The 23,461-nt window shown below is 36.9% G+C and overlaps 1 protein-coding gene across 1 annotated transcript in view; it reads right to left on the bottom strand.

Annotated features, from left to right (window-relative positions):
- CEP126 (centrosomal protein 126) overlaps nt 1-21,360 on the bottom strand; it is a 34,136-nt gene extending 12,776 nt beyond the window's left edge. The window contains exons 1-5 of the mRNA XM_066312959.1: nt 21,291-21,360; nt 20,335-20,460; nt 11,405-11,550; nt 9,873-9,993; nt 6,244-6,442 (exon numbers count right to left, since the gene is read on the bottom strand). Coding sequence (XP_066169056.1) covers nt 6,244-6,442; nt 9,873-9,993; nt 11,405-11,550; nt 20,335-20,460; nt 21,291-21,358 — 660 coding nt within the window. The 5' untranslated portion in view covers nt 21,359-21,360. The remainder of the gene's footprint in view (nt 1-6,243; nt 6,443-9,872; nt 9,994-11,404; nt 11,551-20,334; nt 20,461-21,290) is intronic.
- Nucleotides 21,361-23,461: the final 2,101 nt, after the last annotated feature.

Genomic DNA, 23,461 nt, shown 5'->3' with positions numbered 1-23,461 from the left:
GCTGGGTAGCTCACCCTCAATCCAAATATCCTTGCTCACTAAGAAACTCTGCAACAATTAATCAACACCACTGTCTTTCCCAGTCTGAGGCCTAGGTGCCTGATCTCCCAGTCTAAGGACACAGAAACTACCTATTGATGATGGTATAAAATCAATGAGTTTTTGAAAGGACCCCTGATTTGCCTGTTTGGAAAATCATTACAGGATGCTAGAAATGCAGGTTCAAACTTTCACAGGATAAAAAGAACTTGTTTCTAATTTCATAGGCATGCGGGTAATTTCAGTAAGCCATAATATCAGAAGGTTTTAAAAGAAAAGTGATCTGGACACTAAATACCAATGTTTCTTTCTGATTTTCAGTCTTAATAAGCCACGAGGTAAATGTACATATTGTGTAGGAAACAGATCTTCAGCTGAACTTGTCTCTCCATTGCTTTAGCATTTCAGTACTGGTTTCTCAGGTACCCTATTCCCAGGTAAATGAGTCACACACTTATCTGGTCATTCAGTTCCAGGAGTGCAATTTACAATGCTAGGTATAAATACTATTAAAATTAAATGATTAAATGGTGAGGCAGTGTGCAACCCTAATGCATTGTTCCTTTTTTTGTTTCTAATCAATTTAATAAATTCAATTTGAGCAGGTATCATCTATGCCACAAATTTGTCATGTAAAAATAGCATGGGACTGCATAATTTAAAACCATGATAAGGCAAACAGTCATAGAGAAACACTGGGCATGGATATGAACTATGAATTCTTGAAGTTCTTTAGTGTTTAATAATAATTTTAATGCACTGCATGCTTCATTAATACAATCACTTATCTTGAAAAAAAATTCTGCAACTTACATTACCTGTTTTACAAATTCAACTTTTTTCAATCAGATATGTTTCAAGACATACATTCTTCCTAAGATCTTAAGAGATTTGATTTATAAGAACTTGTACAAGTTTTCAGCATCTACCTTCTCTTAAACAGCCCACCAAATTTAAAAGTTGATATTTTTAAATCTTGCCACTGTTTGAAATAGCACAATTCTTCATTTATTACAAGAACTTTCAGTCTTCTAAAAGAGGTCCCAGTTACTCTCTGCTTTTCCTTGTCCTTTAAATTTTGGGTGTTTGCTTTGTTGCTTTATTTAGTACTTTATTTATGGTGAACCATATTTCCTTATGGAGATATGCAAGTATGGGGCATAAACTATCCAAAGCTCAAGCTACTAAATACCACAAAAATGTGGCTGCAGGTTTATAATAACTTATATTAGAAATAATGAAATAATTGATAAGGCTCCTGAGTACCCAGACCACCATTAGTATACTAGGATAGAAACAGAATACTAGGATAGAAAAAAAAGGGCTGAATTCTGTGTTGCTTTACAATTCACAAAAGTCTTACATTGTTTAAAAAACCTAAACCACATCTCTGCCATCTTGGAAGGGGCAAAATTATTTGAAGATTGATACTTTAATCTTCAGGAGAAATCAATAGGTTTTTTAACATCTCCTTGAGACACCAGTATATACTATCACTGATAATGCCACTTTAGTATAAGTGCAGCATCCTGGTGGACCCATATGCACAAACTTTACATCCCTTCCTGCAAGGAAACAGTTACTTACTGTAACTGCAGTACACTAAAGATTTGATACTGCTATTTTTTACTCTGTTCCTTTCTTTCAGCTACATTTATGAACATCTTACTCTGTTGCAGTGAAACAAACCCCTCCAAAACCAGTCATGAAGTATGGTAAAAATACTTTAGTGCATAGCTATACATAAATATTTCATATATATATATACTTAGATACATGTATATCACTGTAAATCCAAAAATGGAGTCACATTAATATGTATGGCAATTCTCATGAAAAAACTATATGCTTGTAAAAAAGGAACAGGTATGTATTAAAGGATAGTATTAATTTCCTTGTTCCTGTGGTTTGTGAGCTAATGCTGTATATATAACAATCATAACTTACCCACAACCAAAACCTTATCCATGTATTAGTCTAACTCTGAAACAATCTCTTTTGTACTGAAAAGCTGTTTCAGCTTCAATCCTACATTATTACCTGTTTAAGAAGAACTTTGAACTGAGGAAAGACACTTTTGAATGAACTCCAGACAGTCAGGTATGAAGATTGTAATTTTATATGGCACAAGCTTAGACTAAGTTACTTTATGAAAAACCTCCCCCAAAACCTCAAAACCTACTCTTGAGGAATACACAATCAAAACAAGTTGGAGTATTTGGGTAAAATAATTTAGTCTAGAGATACATTTCAATTTGTCTTTATAGCACATGTGAATTTTGGATTACTGAAATAATGTAGAAAATAGCCATTAGTCACAAAATTGGTTGAAAGCCAATGAAAACTGAACACCTCTCCTCTTGCCAAGAGGAAAGTAAGTAAGGAAATCACTCAGGCCTGTCATATAATTAAAATGATCAACATAAAAACGTTAACACACACATTTACAAGTAAAAAAATGGCCAACATTTCTAGATTTAAGGTGACCATAGAAACCTATTTCTATGAGCCTATTTCTATGTTGAATCATCTCTACAAAACTGAGTTTGACTTCTGCTTCAATGCCATTTTACCCTAACCCTCCCGATCGGAGTTTGTTTTCCCACTAACTAGCCTTGAGCATTCTAGAAGTTCTTGATGCTTGGGAGAGACTCTGTACACAGCACTCCTTTTTTCCATGCTGGTCTTGCCTATGGCTCTGAAGAATGAGACTGACACAACACCCCTTGCAGAAGGAACCTTTGGTTAACTCATTCCAGTCATACTACAGTTTTTCCATCAGTTATGTGAAATATCTCCATTTCACACTGTGAAACTCAGAAGCACAGTAACACACAGCTAACAGTCTTACAAGTGAATTCCTGCAGGGCAGGTGATGTCCATACCATTCAGTGGAACATCACTTAGAAAATATTCTTCATTGTTCCTCGGAGATTTATGTGATTTCACATGTAATATGTATAAATACACATAGTACAGTAAGATACAAATTTTTCCTGTTTTAGACATAAGAGCAACCTGTTGAGCTTTGGGTTTGATTTGCAATTTCTGAGAATTGATACCAGTGTTCCATTCCTATTTCAATAAATACTGAAGTGTTTCTTCAAAGGGGAATGGTATTCATAGAGTGGTAGTGAGTATTTCAATGGCTGCGCAATATGCCCAGAAAAAACAGTGAACTAAGGTAAAAATCCTGCTTCAAATCAGCCAGAAAGGGATTTAAATTCGGATTTCACAGATACTACTTAGGTAACCCAATTATGGTCATATAAAGGAGGGAAGAGTGCAAATCTCCACGGGATAATCTATACCTATTTTGTCTTCAATTAGCTCTTACTTCCAAGTATTTTTGTTTAAAAAATGGAACTATAGACAGTAGATAATGATAGATAAAATGTTGTGCTATCAGTTTAATTCAGGCATAATGTATTTTTCTGGTAGAGCCTAGAAATATTGTACTGACCAAAATAATGTTTCATGACCATGAAATTGAAAGGTGCCGAAAAGAAAAAGACAAAAAATACCTGAACAATAGTCTCCCTTGTAATTTTTGAGCCATTTACTGGAAATTTTTTAAAATATTCAGTTCAAGGCAGGTACCAGAAATGGAAAATTTCAACATAATGAGTTAACAGTTCAAAAAAATGTTAAGCACCTTGGGGCTAATGTCATTTGGTGAAAAGCTGCTAAAGACTATGCTGCCAGCTCCACCTTAAAGATTTTATTTATGCATGCAATAAACCCAGGAAAGGATGGAGAGACAAAACCATTTTTTGTGAATGAAGGGAGCAATATTAAATTCTTCAAAATGGAACATACTCATGAACATAAAACAGTAACTTGATATAGTAGCTTAGATGCAACTATTGCACAAAATAAAATCTACTGCTCTCAATACTTTACACAAAATAATTTTGGAAAATGGTAGAAGCCACTAAAACTCTTGGCTTACCGATGAATCTGTATAAATATTTAGAGATAAAAAGCAGGGAACACAACAAATCTACTGATAAAGGTTCACATAGAACTTTATTGTCCTGTAGGAAAGTAAAGAATTTTAGGAATCTTTATAATCCCGTTGGGCCTGTAAAAACAGAAACAAAGACAGGTCAAAGGATCTTAATCGATGGCTAGGTTGCAAAGCATGTGCACAGTGAAATACTTTAATTTTAGAAATTAGTTTGGACAACAGGTAGTATCAAGACTACTTAAGTCTATTGATTTCAGTAAGAGCATTTTAAATCATTATAAACTATTATTTTTTTTAGTAGGAGTATTATAAATACTATTTCATAAAACAGGAAGTCACAGTGCACATGCACACAAGCCACCAGCACAATCCAAGTATAAAACTTCCAAAACTCAGACTTTAGAAAAAGGTCAATAGCTTTCTTGACTGTTTTTCTAATCAGAGTCCAAAGCATGTAATTTCAAGAAAGCAAATCCAAATGTCTAAAGAATAAATGTTTACACTTTGAAACTATTCATCAGAGGAAAGAATCGGAGCAACCCCTAGTGGTAGCAAAAAAATACCTTCTGAAAAAAAAGCAAAAATTTTTACAGCTATTTTCAAAAATACATTAATTTGGAAACACAAATCTCAATATTATATGGAGTGTTCAAAGTTGATGATAACATTTAGAAAAAACTAAAAGCAAAAAATTATGCATGACTTACAGCAGTTTTTTCCCTCGAATTCAATTAGGAACTGATAATTCTGTTTGATAAAACACTCCAATATAGAAGTTTTAAAATACATTTAGAAGAATCTTTTTATATATATTTCTCAAAGAGAACGTGTTTTGTTTTCTAATTCTAAGATGCTTTAATTCAGCTACTCCCAAATTCAGCATAATAATTTAGGGAGGGATTTGCAAACTCTCTACCAGTGAATTGCAAATGTGGTATTAAAAAAAAAAAAAAAAAAAAAAAAAAAAAAAGGCTTAGACATTTATCTATTTTTGTAAAGTGGGTATTTAGAATTCAATTTTATCAGCTCTCATCTATAAATTGACAATTTCTTTTTCTTCTTTTCTGCTTAGAAATAAGAAAGAACACTGCCAGTACAAACTATACTTTCTCTCCATTCAATTGTTTTGAACCTCACTCCAGCTGAGATTTTCTGTGTTAGCCATCAGCTGCTCAAGATTTTCATGCATAACCATGCAGAACAAAGTAGATACAAAGGCAGAGACTAATGCTCCTAGAAACATCAATACAAAATTATATCTAAACACTCTAAAGTCTTTCACAAGTTATCTGTACACTTGAAATAAAAGGAAAAGCCCTTGCTCTATGGCCATCAATGATTCCATGCCTCCAGCCATGACCAAAATACAGGGATGGGCTTCACGGAGTCCAGGTCATTTCAGATACCTCTAATCTGGATACCAATAGATATTACAGAAATAAAAGAATGAGCCCCAAAGTATGACCACTTTTTTCCAGAACATGTAATGTTGAAGACAGTATTTCCAAAATCAAAGATAACACCGAGACATAAAATCACACTTAAAGGAGCACAACTAAAAATCATTTTAGAGCTCAGTTCTTGATTTTCACTGTTAATAAGGTAACTTTTTAAACTGATTTTTAGTCTAAAAATTAGTTTAGCTAGAAAAAGCTCACTGCTGAACACCTGCAGCTATTCCAAAGATTACAAAAAAGGATCTCAGGAGACATGAAGTCCATCTCTAACATATCACCACACACTGGGAAAAAAACCCAACCAAACAAAAAAATCCCCCAACATTTGACATGCCATTGTAATACTGCTATAGCATTTTGTGCTGAGATGTCACACTAAGCCCAGCAGAAACTTGGGTGTGCACTGAAAACCATCAGTTTAAGTTCAGAGGTAGCACAAGACTCCCGTGATCGATTAATGGTTACCAATGTCTGAGACAAGAAGTCTGACGTACAAATCTCACATTAACAGGAAAAATGGACAACACAGCAGGTATCTTGGATGAATTTGTGAAAAAAAAATCTTATAAATATTTTTAAAGAACTCTAACTTCTTGCTGGAAAATATGTACAATTTACTAAAAATAATCTATTGATAAGGCGTAGTACAGTGTGCCCTCCTAAGTTGTCTAATTGATAAAGACAGCTGAACATTTTTCGTTTTTACAACATTCAAGAAACTTTCTGCCACATTTAAAAGCATCTTGCAATGAATCACATGAAATGAAAATATCATACCTCCAATTTATTGAGATGCTGCTTTTCAAGGAGTTGTTGCATTTCTTTCAGATTTTTCTGGAAGAGAAGTTGGTGACTATCCATGACTGTTCTACTCCTCTCCTGTGTTGTTTCATCACAGCCAAACATTGCTGAATTCTGCTTCTGATGGAAAGAATCACTTCTACATGCTGATGAGCATGAAGCATCATCTGTGGTTCTTGATACAAGCAGGCAAATTATTACTTTGTCTTATTTCTATGCATCAATTGTACATTTTAAGTATTTTTCTTACCAGAAGTATACACCATCAATAAATGATGAAAAGTCCAACAAATGCTGTTACTACTATCTGAAAGTGTCCAATACTTTCCATTTTAAAACTTCTGTTATTTAGAAATAGAATTTTCTGATTGGGTTGTTGGGTGACTGCCTCAGGCTGTATTAATATGGAAAATGTCAGCCAACAGTTTGGAAATTTACAGAAACAGAACACAGACAGTTGTTTTTTTTAAAGAAGAAAAAAAACCAAAGAGGAAAATGAGCTTCATTTCTCCATAAAGTTCGCTTATGCAGAGTGTAACTGTATTGATGTTGTCACGTATTCTCTTACTTCAAAGAGCAAGAAGGTTTTCTTAAATCCAGAGAGCCCAAATCTACCAATGATGTGTAATGTCAGTATTGTGGTATGTTAAAGAATTGGTATTTTCCTGCCTGACAAAAAAATCTTTAGAGTAGCTAATGCAGTTGGGCCCTGTGATCAGCCCTTAGCTGAAGATGTATGTTTCACGTAAGTACAGAAACTCAATAACCTCTTTCCTTCATTTCTATCCACTCCTTCAGCTTAAGGTCTTCTGAGCCTTCTCTTCCTGCACTTAAAATTATCCCTTTTGTTTTCAGTGGATCTGTTTCAAGTGGGTAAATAATCTAATAAGGCCTCCTTTTTTTTGTATTTATCATAACACTTATAATTTTAGGGCAATGGAAAATGGAAACTTTCAAACCATGAAGATTATTATTTTTCAGGAGATTTTATACAACACTACAAGAAACGCTGGCTTAATTGCAGTGACCTAAGGAGAGCTTAAAATGGAATTTATTATTTTTGATGAGATGGCTGACAGCAAAAAGAGAGAACAAATTCACATATTTATTCATTGAACTCAGAAAACTTCATGCTGTTTTCTTTTGAATAGCAAATATCCTCCCTATCCCAAAACTTCTTCATTATTGTGGGCCAGACTTACTGACACCTGGGCCCCAAAATTCTGGTTTGCTGTTTTTTTAGATACACACAACCTTTTTTAAACTTATTTGAGTGCTTAGACCATTCATATTTATAAAAATTTCTACATGCTTGGACCATTTATATTTATAAAATTTTCAACATTCCAACTTTTCCGCAGACCATTTTTGATTTGTCATATTAGAGTTTACATCCCAAGACTGAATTTCATCAAAATTCAGCAATTTTAAGCACCAACAGGGAAATATATCTTATAAAAAGAGCAGCATGCCATTTACACACCTAATGTATCCAGACATCCCAGTGTCTGTTAGCCTATGAGCTCTCCAAATCTTTGCTTTAGCATTCAGTAATTAAACCCAACTAGAAGCAAAATAGCTCTACTGCAGCATGGAATACACTTATTAGGTGTTTCAGGACTTTTGCTTTCTCCAAGAGGAGTTAATATGTCTCCATTGCTCAGTTTATTCTTTTACACCTTTTAAAACACAGACATTATGAATTCTAGAATCTTTTAAAATTCAAAGATATTCAGTTGGGTCCAAAGCTATATTTATCTTGCATACTTGATACAGTATTAATTTCTTCCTTTAAGAGGGGACTGTCAATGAATTCTATGCATTCTCTTCCTGAGGAAGGGTAAATTCTAAAGATGACACAAGATTTTTGGCTTTGGCATTTATAGAATTGTAAGAAGCAACAGAAATATAGAAAAGTATCTACTACTTCATGTGAGTTAGTTATTACCCATCCCAAAATTTCCAATTAAAGGGATTATAAGAAATGTTTAAAGCTTTTCAGCTCAGAACCGGTGAGTTTTGAAGAACCTTCAATGTTCAGAACCTTCTCAAAATGCTCTTCTGTTTTATCTGTACTAGCTGTCTTGTGACTTTCCAACAGTTCAGAGGGGACTCAACTTGTAAACCTTTCTGATGCTAGGGTCATTTATTTTCTTTTTTTTTTTCCTTGAGCAATTTCTAATTTCAAATTTACAGATATATAATTAACTTTGAGATTTTTAGTTCTCTCTCAAATTTGGTTACTAGGGGAAAACAAACTGTAAAAGAATATGAACATATAAATTGAATTTCCTTAGGAAATCAGGTAAAGAAAATGAAAACTGGAAAAAGAACACACATGCTAAAGGACAGTGGATTTTTGAAATCATACAAATAAAAATGGAGCGACAGCACTGTAAGAAATGGTAAGTGGTTTGTACAAGTCCTGAGATACCAATGTGTTTGCACAAGAAGCAGTTTGAAAAACAATGAAATATAAAGAAATTATAAAGGCACTGAGATGCTGTCCTTAATCCAGCCTATGAGTGTACCAAGACAAATGATCAGGAAATCTGAGAAAGGGTTCAGAAACATATACATGTTTTTTGCCATAAATGAAACTTAGATTTAACAGGTAGATTTCTTGTTTGTTTCTTTGTTTTTGTTGCTACAATCTTCCTATGAAAGTTGACTAGAAAATAGCATGAGTGTTAAGCTCCATGAGTTATAAAATATTTTCTCAACTGACCAGTTTATCGTCTGAAAATGTGTTAATCAGCAGAGATATGTAAACAAGTTGAGTACTAATGTCAAAATGAAGAACACACTAAAGTTCAAAAGTAGGGAGATCCCTTTCAGACAGAATTTATCTCTATTCTGAACATCTTCACAATGTATATCATGCAGAAAATAATTGAAATGCAGAAAGGAATAATGAAAGAAACATCAACAAAAATAACCCTGAGCTGAAATGGTAAAGAAATGAAAGGCTAGGAAAAGGATAATCAGGAACTAGTAGGAAATAGATCAGATAAATAAAGGATGTATGAAGGAACATTCTGTTACAAGTCAAGGTATCTTAGAAACAGTGTTTGGGTAGAATGAAAAGTATGCAAATAAAATTTTATGTAATATAAAATGAAATTACAGGTCAGATTGCTATCAAGACGTTCTTGATTCATGTAGAGAATGAGAAATATCATGGAATGACAGCTGGAAAGAAGATCCTTGGGTGAACATATAAACTAGAGTATCCTTGAATATCCTTGAAGGGAAAAAATCTGGGTAAGAAATTCCCTGGACAGAATAATTCTGAGAACACCAAATGGTTTGACAACCAGGCAATCTGAGTTGGGCTATAACTGACTAGAGACTGGGTTAGTCTTGGCTATTCCCAGAATTCCACTGAGGGGAAAAGGTTTGTGTCATCTCCTCTGCTGTCTTACCAACTGGACACAAACAACTCAAGGAAATTGCATAATGTTTAGTTGGAAAAGTTCAGAGAAATGCTTTTTTTTGCCACGAGAGAAATGCACCACAATTTCTTAAAGGTAATTGTCTGCTGTTCCTTGAATACAGTAAGAAATTTACTTTCTTTGATTATCAGAGTAAACAGGAATGCTTACCTGAAGTTGACTTTGTTTATGTTTGGCAAGCACAGTCCTGGCGTTAAAACTGATCCTTTAATTTGCTCAAGAGCTTCTTCTAACTGAAAAGCTGCTTTTGTTTGGACTGAAGGGATCAGAGCTAAAAACACACAATAGGGAAAAAGTTTTTTAAAATTTGAATATTTTACCATAAATGGTTTGGTTAAGTTGCTGAAGTTTGGAAGCCTAAATCCAGACAGTTACACAGTAAACTACTGTGTTAAACTGTTAAAAAAGTACTGTTAAAACGAAGTACTCTTAAACACAGTAGTTTAGCATTATTAGACATGCAAGAGCTCCTCGAGTTCCTCTGAAACAAAATCTCAGTCTATTTAAATGTTTACAGTCATACATGTATTCAACAGTTTTGCTATTTGCTTTTAAAATGCACTGTTGAAAAAATATGAGGTTAAAAAAATCTAACTTTGTTTTTACATCATGATTACTCCACTCATGCACTAAGCCAAAGTTATGGCTTGCAGATATTTTACAGAGGCCAAATTGTAACTTAATAATTGAACCAGTGAGGAAAGGAGTCCAGACAGCCACAATGTATTGCCACTTTCCAATGAGTAGAAGTAGGGTAGAGAGTAGCAGAGGCAGAATTTCTATAAACGAAAACCAAGAGAAAAAATTGTGATTCCTTCTATTGCTTCACAGTCTAGGCTGTCAGTAGAGCTATGAAGAAGCCCTAAACCAGTACTGTTCTATTTTGTTATTTTAATCTGACATTTGATCTTGAAGTCAGAGACATTACCTCACAGCTGGCACAACTGCAGTTGAGAGAGTAAATCTGTTAAAGAATACCTAAGTAATAGACCATATCTTTAGCATTTGAACACTGGAAAGTTGACGGGAAATCAGACTTGGCCAATGCTGTTACAAACTCCTGCCAATCTGCACTGATTCCAAGAAAGCAGGAATGGAGCTGAAGTGATCACTGCTTCCCAGCAAGAGAACAGCTTAGAAAGTGGACTAACTCAGAAAAAAAAAAGTTATGTACCATATTAGTACATGCTAGGACTGCATTTACTTAATGATAAACAAAATGCACATTTTTAAATATTTTATGTTCAAAGGTTCTAAAAGGGGATCATTATGCTGTCCTAGTAACTACCGGTGGCCTTGTAACACCTCTCACTGAACTGTGAAAGCACAGTACTGCAACCAATAGGCACACCGGTCAAAAAAGTGGGGAAAACCCAGGAAGCCACAATACCTCAAGGAGGTAATGTACTTACTGTGACTGGAATATCGTGAAATATCTCATAATACAGTTTTTAGAAAATCTGTTTTTATATCCCCTAGCCAAATTGTCATATATATCAGATCTGATCTTCTCGTCAGTTGTTTTGCTTTTGTGAATTCAATTACTTTGAGTGAATTATTCTGTTTACTAGTAGAAAAGACTAATGGCTTCCAGAGGTCCCTTTCAACCTTAACTATTCTCTGATTCTGTTCATATAGAAACAATTCTATTGTGAATAATGGTTAATTTTTAATTGACAAACCTGTTTGTTTTTGCTGAGATAAAGGCTGATGAGCACATCGGAACTTAGCAGTTGCCTCCTGAAATTTGATTTTCCTCTGCTGCAGAACTTGTTCTCTAAATCTTTGTTCTTTTGCTTCTTCTTCCTTCTGACGTTCTTCGAAGGCTCTGTATTTAAGAAGCAAAAGCAGATCAACCCTGTGTTTATGAATTACGTTTACCAAAATATTAGTAAGTTACTTGCTTACCAACTTGCTGTTTTAGTACAAAAGCCAGCTTGTCCATAAAGTAAATGCTATTAATTTCAGCACAGCTGGAGTTTTAGAGTTTTTCGGAATGTAAATGGGACAGTGGGTGGTGAAGAGGAGTCACAATATATTTTTATTTTTAACCCTCAACTAGAGATTCGATTCTTTTTTATCTGTGAATTAACACGCAGACTTGATCAGTTCTTTCCACCAATGTGACTTTTACAACAGCCTTTACTGTATTACACTGCATAAGTGTATCACAGTGAGCAGATCAGTAGGAAGGTTAACTGCAAATGCTCTGTATGTGCTCCTCACAAGCTGTTGGGAGAATAATAACAGTTTAAAAGTTGTTATCTATAAATAACACAAAGGAACTACAGTTTTATCTACAAATATGCGAGTGTCAAGTTGTAGTTGTCAAGAAGTTTCCTGAAAGACAATCAGTTTAGCAGCACAAAATGGGATAAAGAATTAACATGAAACTATACTTGACAGAATCTATTATTATTAAAAAATATGTTAAATGTGTTCTCTTGCTGGTTGGAAAGCAAGCAGGCTCTAGTCAAAAACAACTATCATCACAGAAGTTTCCTTCAGTAGGCATGAACCTCATGAAGCTATATGGAATCATCTACTGACAGAATCATCCCCTTTTACTGACAAACTAGCTCCCGAAGTGAAATATACCCGGAATATTTATTGGCACAGTGCCTATGTAGGCAAGTCATATTTAAAGGTTTTAAACTAAAAGGGGGTAGATTCACACTACGTATAAGGAAGAAACTTTTTAGAGTGAGGGTGGTGAAACACTGGAGTAGGTCACCCAGAGAGGTTGCAGATGTCCCATCCCTGGAAACATTCTATTCTAGAAGCAGTAATACTATAAAAGTAATGGTCTTCATGTGAAACTTCCAAAGCCTGCCATGCAAAGATCACTACACCTGGGAGCTCCCTATCTGTGCATTAGAAATGTGATTTAACAGGTCACTAATACACTAAGTAGGGTCCTCATCTAGCCAGCATTAGTGGAAAGAAATGTTTGACCACATGTTCTTTGTTTCTCTCATCACAATAAGATACCTTCCCATAATTCTAATCACTGGTGGTTGCTTCATGGTTCTTCTTGCTTAATGGAGCAAAGCTGCTACTTTACAGAGCTACTCCTTAATTCAAGCTATTTAAATTATTTTTCCCTTTGCTTTTCAGGGAAAAAGTTCAAATGAAATATTCAACTTGACCCTCTCTAGCATCCTTTCAAAGTGATGACTGATCTCCTGTGAAAAAACCACAAAAATAATTTGAATTTTGAAATCTGAAACTCTTTATTTTAGAAAGCTTAAAGGCTGTAATTGCACAATAGTAAAAAAACCCAAAACATAGAAAAACTGCCAACTAATTCCCAAGTACACACTCATACAGGAATATCCACTTTAATCCACTTGGAAGCCAAACTGTAGCAGAAAGAGACAAAGAACTTTCACTATTCTGAAGATTCATATATACATAGCTGTCAAAACATGTTATAATTAAAAAATAGAACTAGAGTTCATTGTTCACTTTCAGTATTCCTGAATTTCACTCACCTTAAAATCTAATACAGAAATCTGCAATTTTATCTTGAGTAAGTGAAAATCACAAGAGAGGAAACAGACTCTCTTATCCCCATAACTACTTTAAACACATTCTTCTTGATGCACTTTAATATCTTTAGAAGCTGATCAAGAAGGCCTTTGGTTGAACTGTAGTTGCTAAATTCAAACATGTGGGAAATTCCATAACTTTACACCTGGAGAAATTCCAGCGTATAACTCCAAAAAGGAAAAAAGTCAATTCTGACAGAGTATCTTTTAAAAAAAAATTGTTTTGAATATGAATTAGCTGCACTCTTCCACATTCCTAATAATGAGTATTAAAAGGTATCATGTTGTTCCATATAGGTGGGAATGAGCAAGTCCAAATGCTGATGCAAGAGGTCTTTTTCAGCACAGTTCATCATGATCACTGTTTGGTTTGGATTAAGACAAGAAGAAGAAAAAAGGGATCTTATTTTAATGTAAGGAAATGCATTAAAGTTATTCAGTGAAGCATTATTAACTTCTTGACCTCTCAAAATGTAAATTGTAACACCCAGATGCATTATGTAAAATAAATAATTTTTAAAAAGCACATTTATATCTTACAGAAAAACAATTAGTGCAAATGTTTGTTCATGCACTCTCCTTAAGCCACCAGCTTAGGCTCCTATCACAGATGTAATACTGGCAAAGGAGTATGGCTTTAAGATGGATAGTTAGCAGAAGAATTTCCTGACTGGTGTTTTTTTAACCCAATTTTTCTGTCTACTATAAACAATCCAGTGGTGCAGCAATTTTTGAAATGGCTGCCAAAATATTTATGGAGAATTTGGAAACTTAAAGTACTTAGCTGTCTCACATATACAGACATTATGTGGAAGGCATTTTTATGTTAAAAACAGTATGACTAGATGGTGGAACTATTTCCTGGTTAATTTTATTATATTGTCTTCACAGTGAAGTGATAGATGCTACATTCCCAGGTGGACTAAATGCTTATAACTGCCTTGGATGAAAATTATAATTAAAAAAAGAATAAATATAGTGTGTATGGAATACTATGAAATGAACCTTTTGATACTGAGTGATACTATTCTTCCATTGCCATATAATGTTGCAAACCTGTGCACAGTAATTTTAAAATTGAGCTAGGGAGATATTTGTATGGTCAATTACTACAGTAGGATCAAGAAAAGCCTAGTGTCAAGAATGCTGTGTCACACTCAAAATTCCCCTTATGGGCAAACAGAAAGCAACCTTATGTCCTTAAAAAGATCTGTGGACATTGCCCAAAAATCAACTTTTTTATCTGAGACACTTACCAAGACCAGGAATATTAAATCTATTCCTTCATCTTCTTTGATTATTGTATGCTGAATACAAAAAGACAGCCTGAAATTGCTGTGAGTGCTTCAGAAGGACCAACCCTTGCAACAGTGTATGGGCTCACAGAGGCTGTCATGCAATATGTCCCAAAGGTCCGCAGGAGGGCTTCCTGCACCATGTACCAGTTCCCACATTCCAAGTCTTGTTCATTGGCAAAGCCCAAGTACATCTTATACAGTCAAGCATTTTTTTTGTTAGCATAATACAAATCTTAAGAGTCTAATTATTACTAATCCAGAATTGTTACTGAAAAATATTACTATAAATATTAATACTATTATATTATTAATATAATATAATACAATACTATTATATTATTAATATAATACTATTACTATTATATTACATACTAATTACTATAAATAGTAATACAAATAGTAATTTCTGTATAGTAAAATATTACTATACAGAAAAAGGCTCAATAATAGTGATAAACCAGTTTGAACTGTTATTCACACATTGAGTTTCTATTCCTTTTCCTGATGCTCATTCTTGCATTGCTCTTTTGCATGCCAAGGCTTGCAGTTTCATTCTGGTTGTGCTGGAGTGTTAGGGTGAACTGGCAGCATCTGGAGTCCCTTCTGCAGGACCAATTGGATCTTCATGTAAATGCTTTCTTCTCCCTCACCTTAGGATCCACTTGGAGTAATTTTTTTATTTGCTAATACACTTTTACACCTCTGCTCTATCATCATCAATCTGTAGCTCCACAGTACCTCCAAATATTCCACACATGGTGCCTTCTATGTATGTTCAATGCTATTGTTTTCTTCTCTTCTCTTTGCTACCTCTAAAGCCAGGTTTGTCAGGTCTAGTTCTGCATTTCTTTTAGCTGACTGTTGGTGAGTATAGCCATGGGGTCCCCAGTGCCAAGCCTGAGTGCCATCTCTTACCATCCCCTGCCTGTCCTCCTCCCTGCCACATCCTACACCTCCAGTTTTCAAAGCCTCTGCTACTGAATCAGGCCTGCATTTCTCTATACTACTTCATTATTTTAGAGTCATAAATATCTCATTCTCGGCATAGAATAACTACTTCTTACTGATATCTATATAAAACTACGGTCATACAATAAAAAGATAAAGACAAAATAAATTAGCCACAGACACCTGGTCTTCTAGAGAAATTGCTGTTACAGCCAAACCAAGCAAAACAAAGCTGCTGTCAGGTCAAGAAAAGTTCAGAGAGCAAGCTTGGCAAACATCTGTTCCAAGGCCTTGCAAATTCAGCACAGTCCTGTGGCCCTTTATCAGAAATGGCAATATTGCATTTCAAGTCCACATGGTTACAGTGATCACCTATTTCCCACAGTTCCATTCTGATGTAGAAAGAAATACAAAATTTTTAACACTCTGCCCTCTCTATTTGCCAAGTGCAGACATTGTTCTTGTATTTCTGGCCATACACTGCTTTTCATTCTTTATCAAAAAAACTGATGAATGATTTAAAGAGCTTTTATTAAATAATCAATGTTACTCAGCCAGTAGGTGGAGCACAAAGCTTGTGCATATGTTGAAAATAAAGTATTATGGAAAGAACAATAGATTGGGAATAGATCAGAAACGGCTATAGATTTCCTTCCCCAGTTTCAACAGATGGATTAGCTATTTCAAGGTAATTCAAAATCCTGAACCAATGGAAGGCTTATTTTAAAATGCACATAGACAATTGCATTTCCAGAATCAACCAGCTATCTGCAGACAGTAACATCACAGTAAAATGGGACTCACATTTTGCACTGAGCTGTAACAGCATGAAGTCTATAGTCCACAGCAAAACTGACAGCTTTAGTATTTAGAAAACAGTGTGTTATAGAAACATTAAATATGATATCCTATTCATTTGCATCAAGTATGTGCTTAGTCAGTAGCTTTTATTTCCAGAATACTGTTATTTAAACAAAATATCTGCCAAACTACTGCCCCAGAGAATATTTGATTCTTAATCTGATCTTAAAATTACAACTTCATGTATCAGTGAGACAATAAAGAAATTACTTTCTTGATACTCAGGCAACTTGTATGAACTGTAGGCTAGGGGGTTTTGCTGTGCTGAAAGTACTGTTAACACAAAACTAAGGAGATTAGTCAGTACAAGAGATGCAAAGAAACAGATGACATCAAGGGGTTTGAAAAAGATCTGTGATTTAAGTTACTGAGACTTTTATTTCCAAAGCCATCCTTGCTCTTTCTGATGTTGTCTTTTACTACTAAACCAATTAACTGAGTACAGCTTGTGGAAGATGAGTATTTTTAATGCTGAGGGTACTGCATTTTAGAAATATTGACAACAAATCAACAGTAGACTGTCAGGGAAAGATTAATTACAAGTACTTATAGTAAAGGTTGAAAACAGAAGACCTCAATCTGCAAGAACCTTGCATATGAATATGCAGGTCTTGTTAGTTTAAAAAGCCCTTTAGTACAACCTTGTTTAAAGGAGGTCTGCTGGTGGTTCCTGAAAAAACACACAAAGAAAAATTCACAGAAACATTTTCCTCCACAAAGCAATATGAGGAGAATGAACCTAAATGACACAAGATTAAGGAGAGAGCAGAAACTCTCCTATATCTTCACTAGAGCTTCTTTTTAAAGATAATTCATTGCTTTTACTTTTTTAAAAGAAAAATTATAAATTTAAGATTGACATTCAAATTGATTAAGCTTGATCAGCTTAATGAAATTCTACAAAGAAATTACAGTCCTGTAGATGAGAAGAGCAGTAGATATAGTCTATTTAGACTTCACTGAGGCAGCTGGTACTGTCTCCCCTATGATCCTCCTAAACAAGATGCTGTTGTACAGGCTGACTTAGCAGAGTGAGGTGGAATGCAAATAGTCTGAATGGTCAGGCCCAGAGGGTGGTGATTAGTGACACAAAGTCCTAATGGAGGCCAGTACATAGCGGTGAACCTAAGAAGTCAGTACCGGACCAAATCCTCTTTAACATCTTCATTAAACATAGAAGCATAAACCATTCTGATTAGAAAAGACCTCTAGGATCATCAGCTCCAACAACAAACCCAGCATGGCCAAGTCCACTACTAAACCACATCTTGAAGTATACCACATGCAACCACTCCAATGGGCAGCCTTTTCCCATGCTTGACACCTTTCTTCATCAAGAAATTTCCTAAGTATTCAACCTAAATTCCTCATGGTGTGATTTGAGGCCATTTCCTCTCATGCTGTGGCACTTGTTAATTGAGAGAAGGACCAACCTTGCAGCAAAGAAGGTCAATGGAATCCTGAACTGCGCTAGGCAAAGCAGAGCCAGCATGTAGAGGGAAGTGATTCTTCCCCCCTGCTCAGCACTAGGCAGGCCACAGCTGAAGGACTGTGTCCAGCTCTAGGCTCCTCAGTACAAGAGAGATATGGACACGCTGGACACAGGCCACAGAGATGATTGAGGGACTGGAGAATCTCTCTAGGAGAAAAGGCTGAAAGATCTGGGACTGTTCAGCCTAGAAAAGAGAAGGCTCAAAGGAATCTTATTTATGTCTATAAATACCTGGGAGGAAGGTGCAAAGAGGAGAGAGTCAGGCTGTCTCCAGTGATGCCTGCTGACAGGACCAAACTCAAACACAGAAGTTTCCTTTGGAATATCAGGAAACTCTTCCTTGGTAAGGATGACAGCACTGACACAGATTGCCCTGAGAGGTTGTGGAGTCTCCATTCCTGGAGAAGCTCAAAAGCTTTTCCTAGGCAACCAGCTCTAGGTGGCCCTTCCTGAGTGGAGGTGTTCAACCAAAAGACTTCAAGACGTCCCTTCCAACCTCAACCATTCCATGTGAAGGTTAGAGGGAGAAAATGGACTGTCACACTTCACAGTGCACTCGTTCCTACTCTCCATATAAAAGTACAAAAGATTCTCATTTGAAATCATACACTAGCAACGCCAAGAATAACTCCTGATACATGCCTGTAAGCCCTGGCAGGGAGAATTTTGGGTGCTGCCAGGTGAGAATGTTAAGAACGTCATACTACCCTTGAGAAACCATCATCATATCTAACACCTTTACATGTGTAAGAAAGCTAATGGAACTTGGCTTATAGACTTCAGACATGACCTGAGGGTTGATCAATCAATTCCTACCGGCATAACTGCCAGAAAAAAATATTTTGATTCAAAGAATTCTATTCTCAAATTACTTTCCTGCACATATGCAGTGATCCTTATTTTTTAATTACATATGTCACGGCATATAACACTGTATATGCACTTACTAACTTTCTAAACCCAGTCCTTTTCGCTTATTAGAAGAAAACTTGTTACCACCGACTTCCATTTGAATTGCTTATTGCGCTAATAATAATGCCATTCTCAATTATCACAAATTGAAACTACTTCATTTAATGAATACCATACCTAAATTTCTAAGTGGCTTACCTGAGTATCTTGGATTTATACTGTTTTTCTTAAGGCCGCAATGAAATACATATGGAAATGTATTTATGTATCCATGAGTATTACTTTAACTACACCAGTCTGTCAAAAATATGCAGGCTGTCTGGTATTTGCTTTTACATTAGAATATAATATTTCAAGACCAGTAATACAATAAACAGTGTTCATCTGAGATGTGTAGCATTACAGTGGTTCTATTCCAGAAAATGAAATTAGGTATTTAATTTTTCAACTGACACTCAGTTTATTATCTGCAAAGGTTGTGGGTCACACTCCATCTTTAATTTCTCGCAGGTGATTACACCTCCTCTTCCATTTTTCATTGTATTTCAAAACATAAGTTGATAGCACATACTGTCAGGCTGAAATGGCAATATAAACAATAGATACCACCTCTCTTATGAGTTATGGACATATTCCAGCAAGTAAACATTGTACAACAGAAAGTTATCCGATAGGGGAACCGTGGGGCACGAGCATTAACAAGTTAACAAGAGGCAGAGGAAGCAGGTCTGAGGCTGGGAGCTTGCAGGGAGGAACCCATCTGCCTTTCCACACACAGCTGAGCCCCCTGCATGTGTGTATGGGGGAAAAGTGTGAGGGAAAAGACCTCTATGCCCATTAAACTACTTAGAGTATTTCACTGAGACATTTCAGTGCATAATTTACTTAATCCATTTGTCACAGAATATTTCATGGCTTGCATTCTCATGTATGCAGAAGACAGACTATGCAAAGCTGTGTTTAATATGTCAGTACAAAATAACTTTATTACAACTATAATCCTTACAAGAAAAATGTTGCTTTGTGTTTATTGGAAAGTGGGAGCACAAAACTTCGCCACAAAGGGGAGGCTGTGCAGCTGTTACACCACGCAGACAGAAAAGCACACACTTCAGAAGGCAACAACTGCCTTCTGCTGGCCCACGCTGTACACCTGAGTGCATTTTTCAGACATTCATTGAAGCTAATAAAACCCAGAACACTTAGAAATGCAGATCAGAGCAACAAGATGAAAGTGCTACTTGCCTTTAGTTTATATGAGATGTGACTACAGCGAGTTTCCAAAATTTAGCAAGCAAATCAGAATGTTGCTCTTTTTATATTTTATATGTCCTATAGTATGGAACTGGATTGGTGAACCTTTTCAGCTTAGATTGCTCTAGGCCAAAGCAGGGAGCTATTTATCAAAGTGAACACGAAAGTAAACATAGTAGAGATATATTGATCTGCCTCAAAGTTTTGATCCTTTCTGGTTTTCTCTCTCTCTCCCTCTTTTTTTTTTTTTTTTTTTTTTTTTACAATCCCCCATTAAAGGAATCCTAGTTACTTGCCTTCTTCTTCTGTTTGTCTCCACCAAATATTTCATTGCCTTGCTCCGATGCATTTTTTGATCCTCTTTCAATGCCCGACGTTCTTCTTGTAAATCCTGCTCACAATGAAATATTAAATCTCTACCCCTAAGACTGTGTTAAGGACAATAGAAACTGGATGGAACAGCTCGTCAAAAGATGTAATAGCCTGTATGATTGACTTTATATAGAGTAGGTCCCATAATTGTATGTTGCAGTCATAACTAACTTTATGCTTTTCCAGAAAAAACATGTAATTGCATTTTACTTTTTAAAGGAATTTTAGGAGAGGCTTTGCACTCATCTTTCATGGTACCACCAGCTGAAAAATCCCACCTTTACTATGTTCATTTGAAGGGACATTTTGTGTAGTTATCTAAACCTGTAACACAAGGATGCAGATATGACAGGGAAAATGTCAAATAGTAAACACCCCTCCCACACACCTCCGCACACCCTAAAGGATTAGTTGTTTACTCTGAAATTGATTAACATCACTAAATAAAAGCGCTCCACAGAGCCAGATCAGTCCTGCATCACGCCAGTAATTATTTAAGTAGCACTCTGCAGGCGAATCTTAAAGAGTTTGTGTCAGTAGTTCTTACTACTAAATTTCAAAACACAAGAACCCACAAGTTAGGATGGAAAACACTATTCCTAGTGGCATAATCTCCTAGAACAGGGAAAACAAGAAAACTTTTGTTTTCGTTGCTCGAGAAGCCAACATTCCCTCGGCAGTTTAAAACCCGCGATGTACAAGGTTCAGTTTGAAGACGGCCCTGAGGCGGTCCGTGACCGCGGGCAGGGCGGAGGCTGGCACACGGCCCCGGCCCCGCCGCCCCACACGGGCCCCGCGCAGCCCCGGCGCCCCTCCGCAGGGCTCGGCCGGCGCCGGGAAAGGCCCGGCGCGGCGGTGGGGGCCGCCTCGGGAAGGATACACAGGGACGCTCCGCCGCCCTCCCGCGCGGTCCTGCGCCGCCCCGCCGGCCTTCCCGCCGAGCTCCATGCCGCGCCGGGTCAGCGCCGGGCCCCGCCGCCGCTCCGCGCGTCCCGCCCGGGCTCGTAGCAACCGGCGACGCCGCTTCCTTCGCAACGGGGCGGGGCCGGCGCTGAGGGAGCGGCGCCGGGGAGAGGGTTCGGCTGGCGGAGCCTCTGCCGCCTGCGAGGCGCAGGGGCCGGGGGCCGCCTCCCCCGGCAGGTCCCGGTCGGTGCCCGTGCCGCGGTGCGGGCCACGCGTGGGGATCGCCCCGCACTCTGCCCGCGGGCCCGTCCCGGCCGGGACAGCGCTCCAGGGACGGCGCTTGGCTCTCGCTGCGCTTCCCGTCCTCTGCAGCGCTGTAAACCGCGGGGTGACCTGTGAAAGGCCCGAACACAGCCGGGGCCGAGAGAGCGCGTTCTCGTGGGCAAACACCGCCCCGGCTCCGCACGTGGGTTTGCGGAGCTCTGCGGGTGCCTTTTAGGCCTGCCGAAGGCTTGGAGTTAACATCATAAACTTTTTCCTTTTTTTTTTTTTTTTTTTTTTTTTTTTTTTTTTTTTTTTTTTTTTTTTTTTTTTTACTACAGGGTGCAGAAATAACAACAATCCACCAAGATTTTTTTTTTTGTGCATCAGTTGGTGCACAAAATTGTGAATATCATAGAAAAATGCTAAAAAAATCCATAAACGTATTTACACAAACCAAACAAACAAAAACAATAAACCCCCGCCCACAGTTTGTTCTTAAGACTGCAAAATTTTTTTTTTTTTTTAAATAAGCAAAGCAGGGTGTGTTGGGATATTGCCCTGCCTCGGGTGAGCTGTCAGCAATAGGCTAAATGCCTTGGTGATTTCCTGGCGAGACATTTCTTGGCTGGTGTAGTTGAGCTTAACCAATTCGTTGTCTTCTTTTTGTTTGTTTTTTTTTTTTTTGTTTTGTTTTTTTTTGTTTTTTTTTTGTTTTTTTTGGTCAGTGTGCAGCTGTCCTATGTCTTTGCCTAGGAAGGTAAAAATAGTACTCTGCCTTTGTAAAATACTTTTCTCCACAGACCCCTCTGCCATATTTGAAGCACAGTTTGGGAAGTGGATGTTGCTGTCACCATTTTACATGGTCAGGTTGCCGAATGTGTTAAATATTTATAGGATCCCAGTTACTGCAGTTGAGAAGATGCTCCTAAAATAGAAGTCCTTCACCTGTAGTTGAGAAAACCAACTCTAAATTCACTGTTTCTTTGCCCGGTCTGCTCTGTTTTGTTGCAGAAGGAGGAAAAGTGTTCGTCAATTTACAGCTGCCTGCTTTTCAACCCACGCACACATTTAAAATCCCAGTTTTGCCTGATAAAACACGCTGTTTCATTTAGGATGCAGTAGAAGGTTTTATCAGGATGGAGAACTGAGGCACCCAAGCAGAACTGAGGCAGAGCTGGGAAACCGCAGAATCTGGCCCGTCACACCTAGGAAGATTGAAGGTCATGGTCAATTCATTGACAGAACATGAGCTTCCTTAGATTTACTGAAAATTTTGGTCTAACACAGCACAACTTGCAACTTCACCTTAAGAAACCTTCTGAGATTCAGAACTAAGTATCATGTTTATATATATTTCTGTCTTTCTCTCGTTTACTCTTTATTAAGTCTTCATAGTCTTCCTTTACGGTTATTGGATAATTTCTCCCCATGAGTAACCTCACATCTTTCAGACTGTGGGACAAGAAGGTGACAGTCTGAGGGTCATGTAGTTCAGAAGTGTATGATTATTCTGTGGCAGCAACAAACATGATCTTAAATAGTTACAGAATGGAAGTTCCTGCTCTGGCAGCTGGTTTGAAAGAAGTTTCATGAATTTTATTTTGGGCTGGACACTGACATTCCAGATCAGCTCTTAAAACTTCGTGGGATGGATTCTGAATTTATTACAAGCCTTATTTGAGGGCTGGAGAATATCTGTGCTGCTGCAGAAACCTTTTTTTTATCTTTCTCATTCCACTGGAGGATTAATCTGCTGCTGATGTCCTATAGTTTTTCTCTAAGCTGTGTAGCAACTGCATGGGAGAAGTTAATGTTCTGACTATTTTAACCATTCCTGCCTGAAATTTGTCACTCTGCCTACTAATGTACATAGAAAGAGGAAGA

The sequence above is a fragment of the Sylvia atricapilla genome, chromosome 2 (assembly GCF_009819655.1).
Source record: "Sylvia atricapilla isolate bSylAtr1 chromosome 2, bSylAtr1.pri, whole genome shotgun sequence".
Taxonomy (NCBI): Eukaryota; Metazoa; Chordata; class Aves; order Passeriformes; family Sylviidae; genus Sylvia; species Sylvia atricapilla.
Note: the sequence above shows the minus strand (reverse complement) of the source record. Positions and strands in the feature narration are given on the sequence as shown.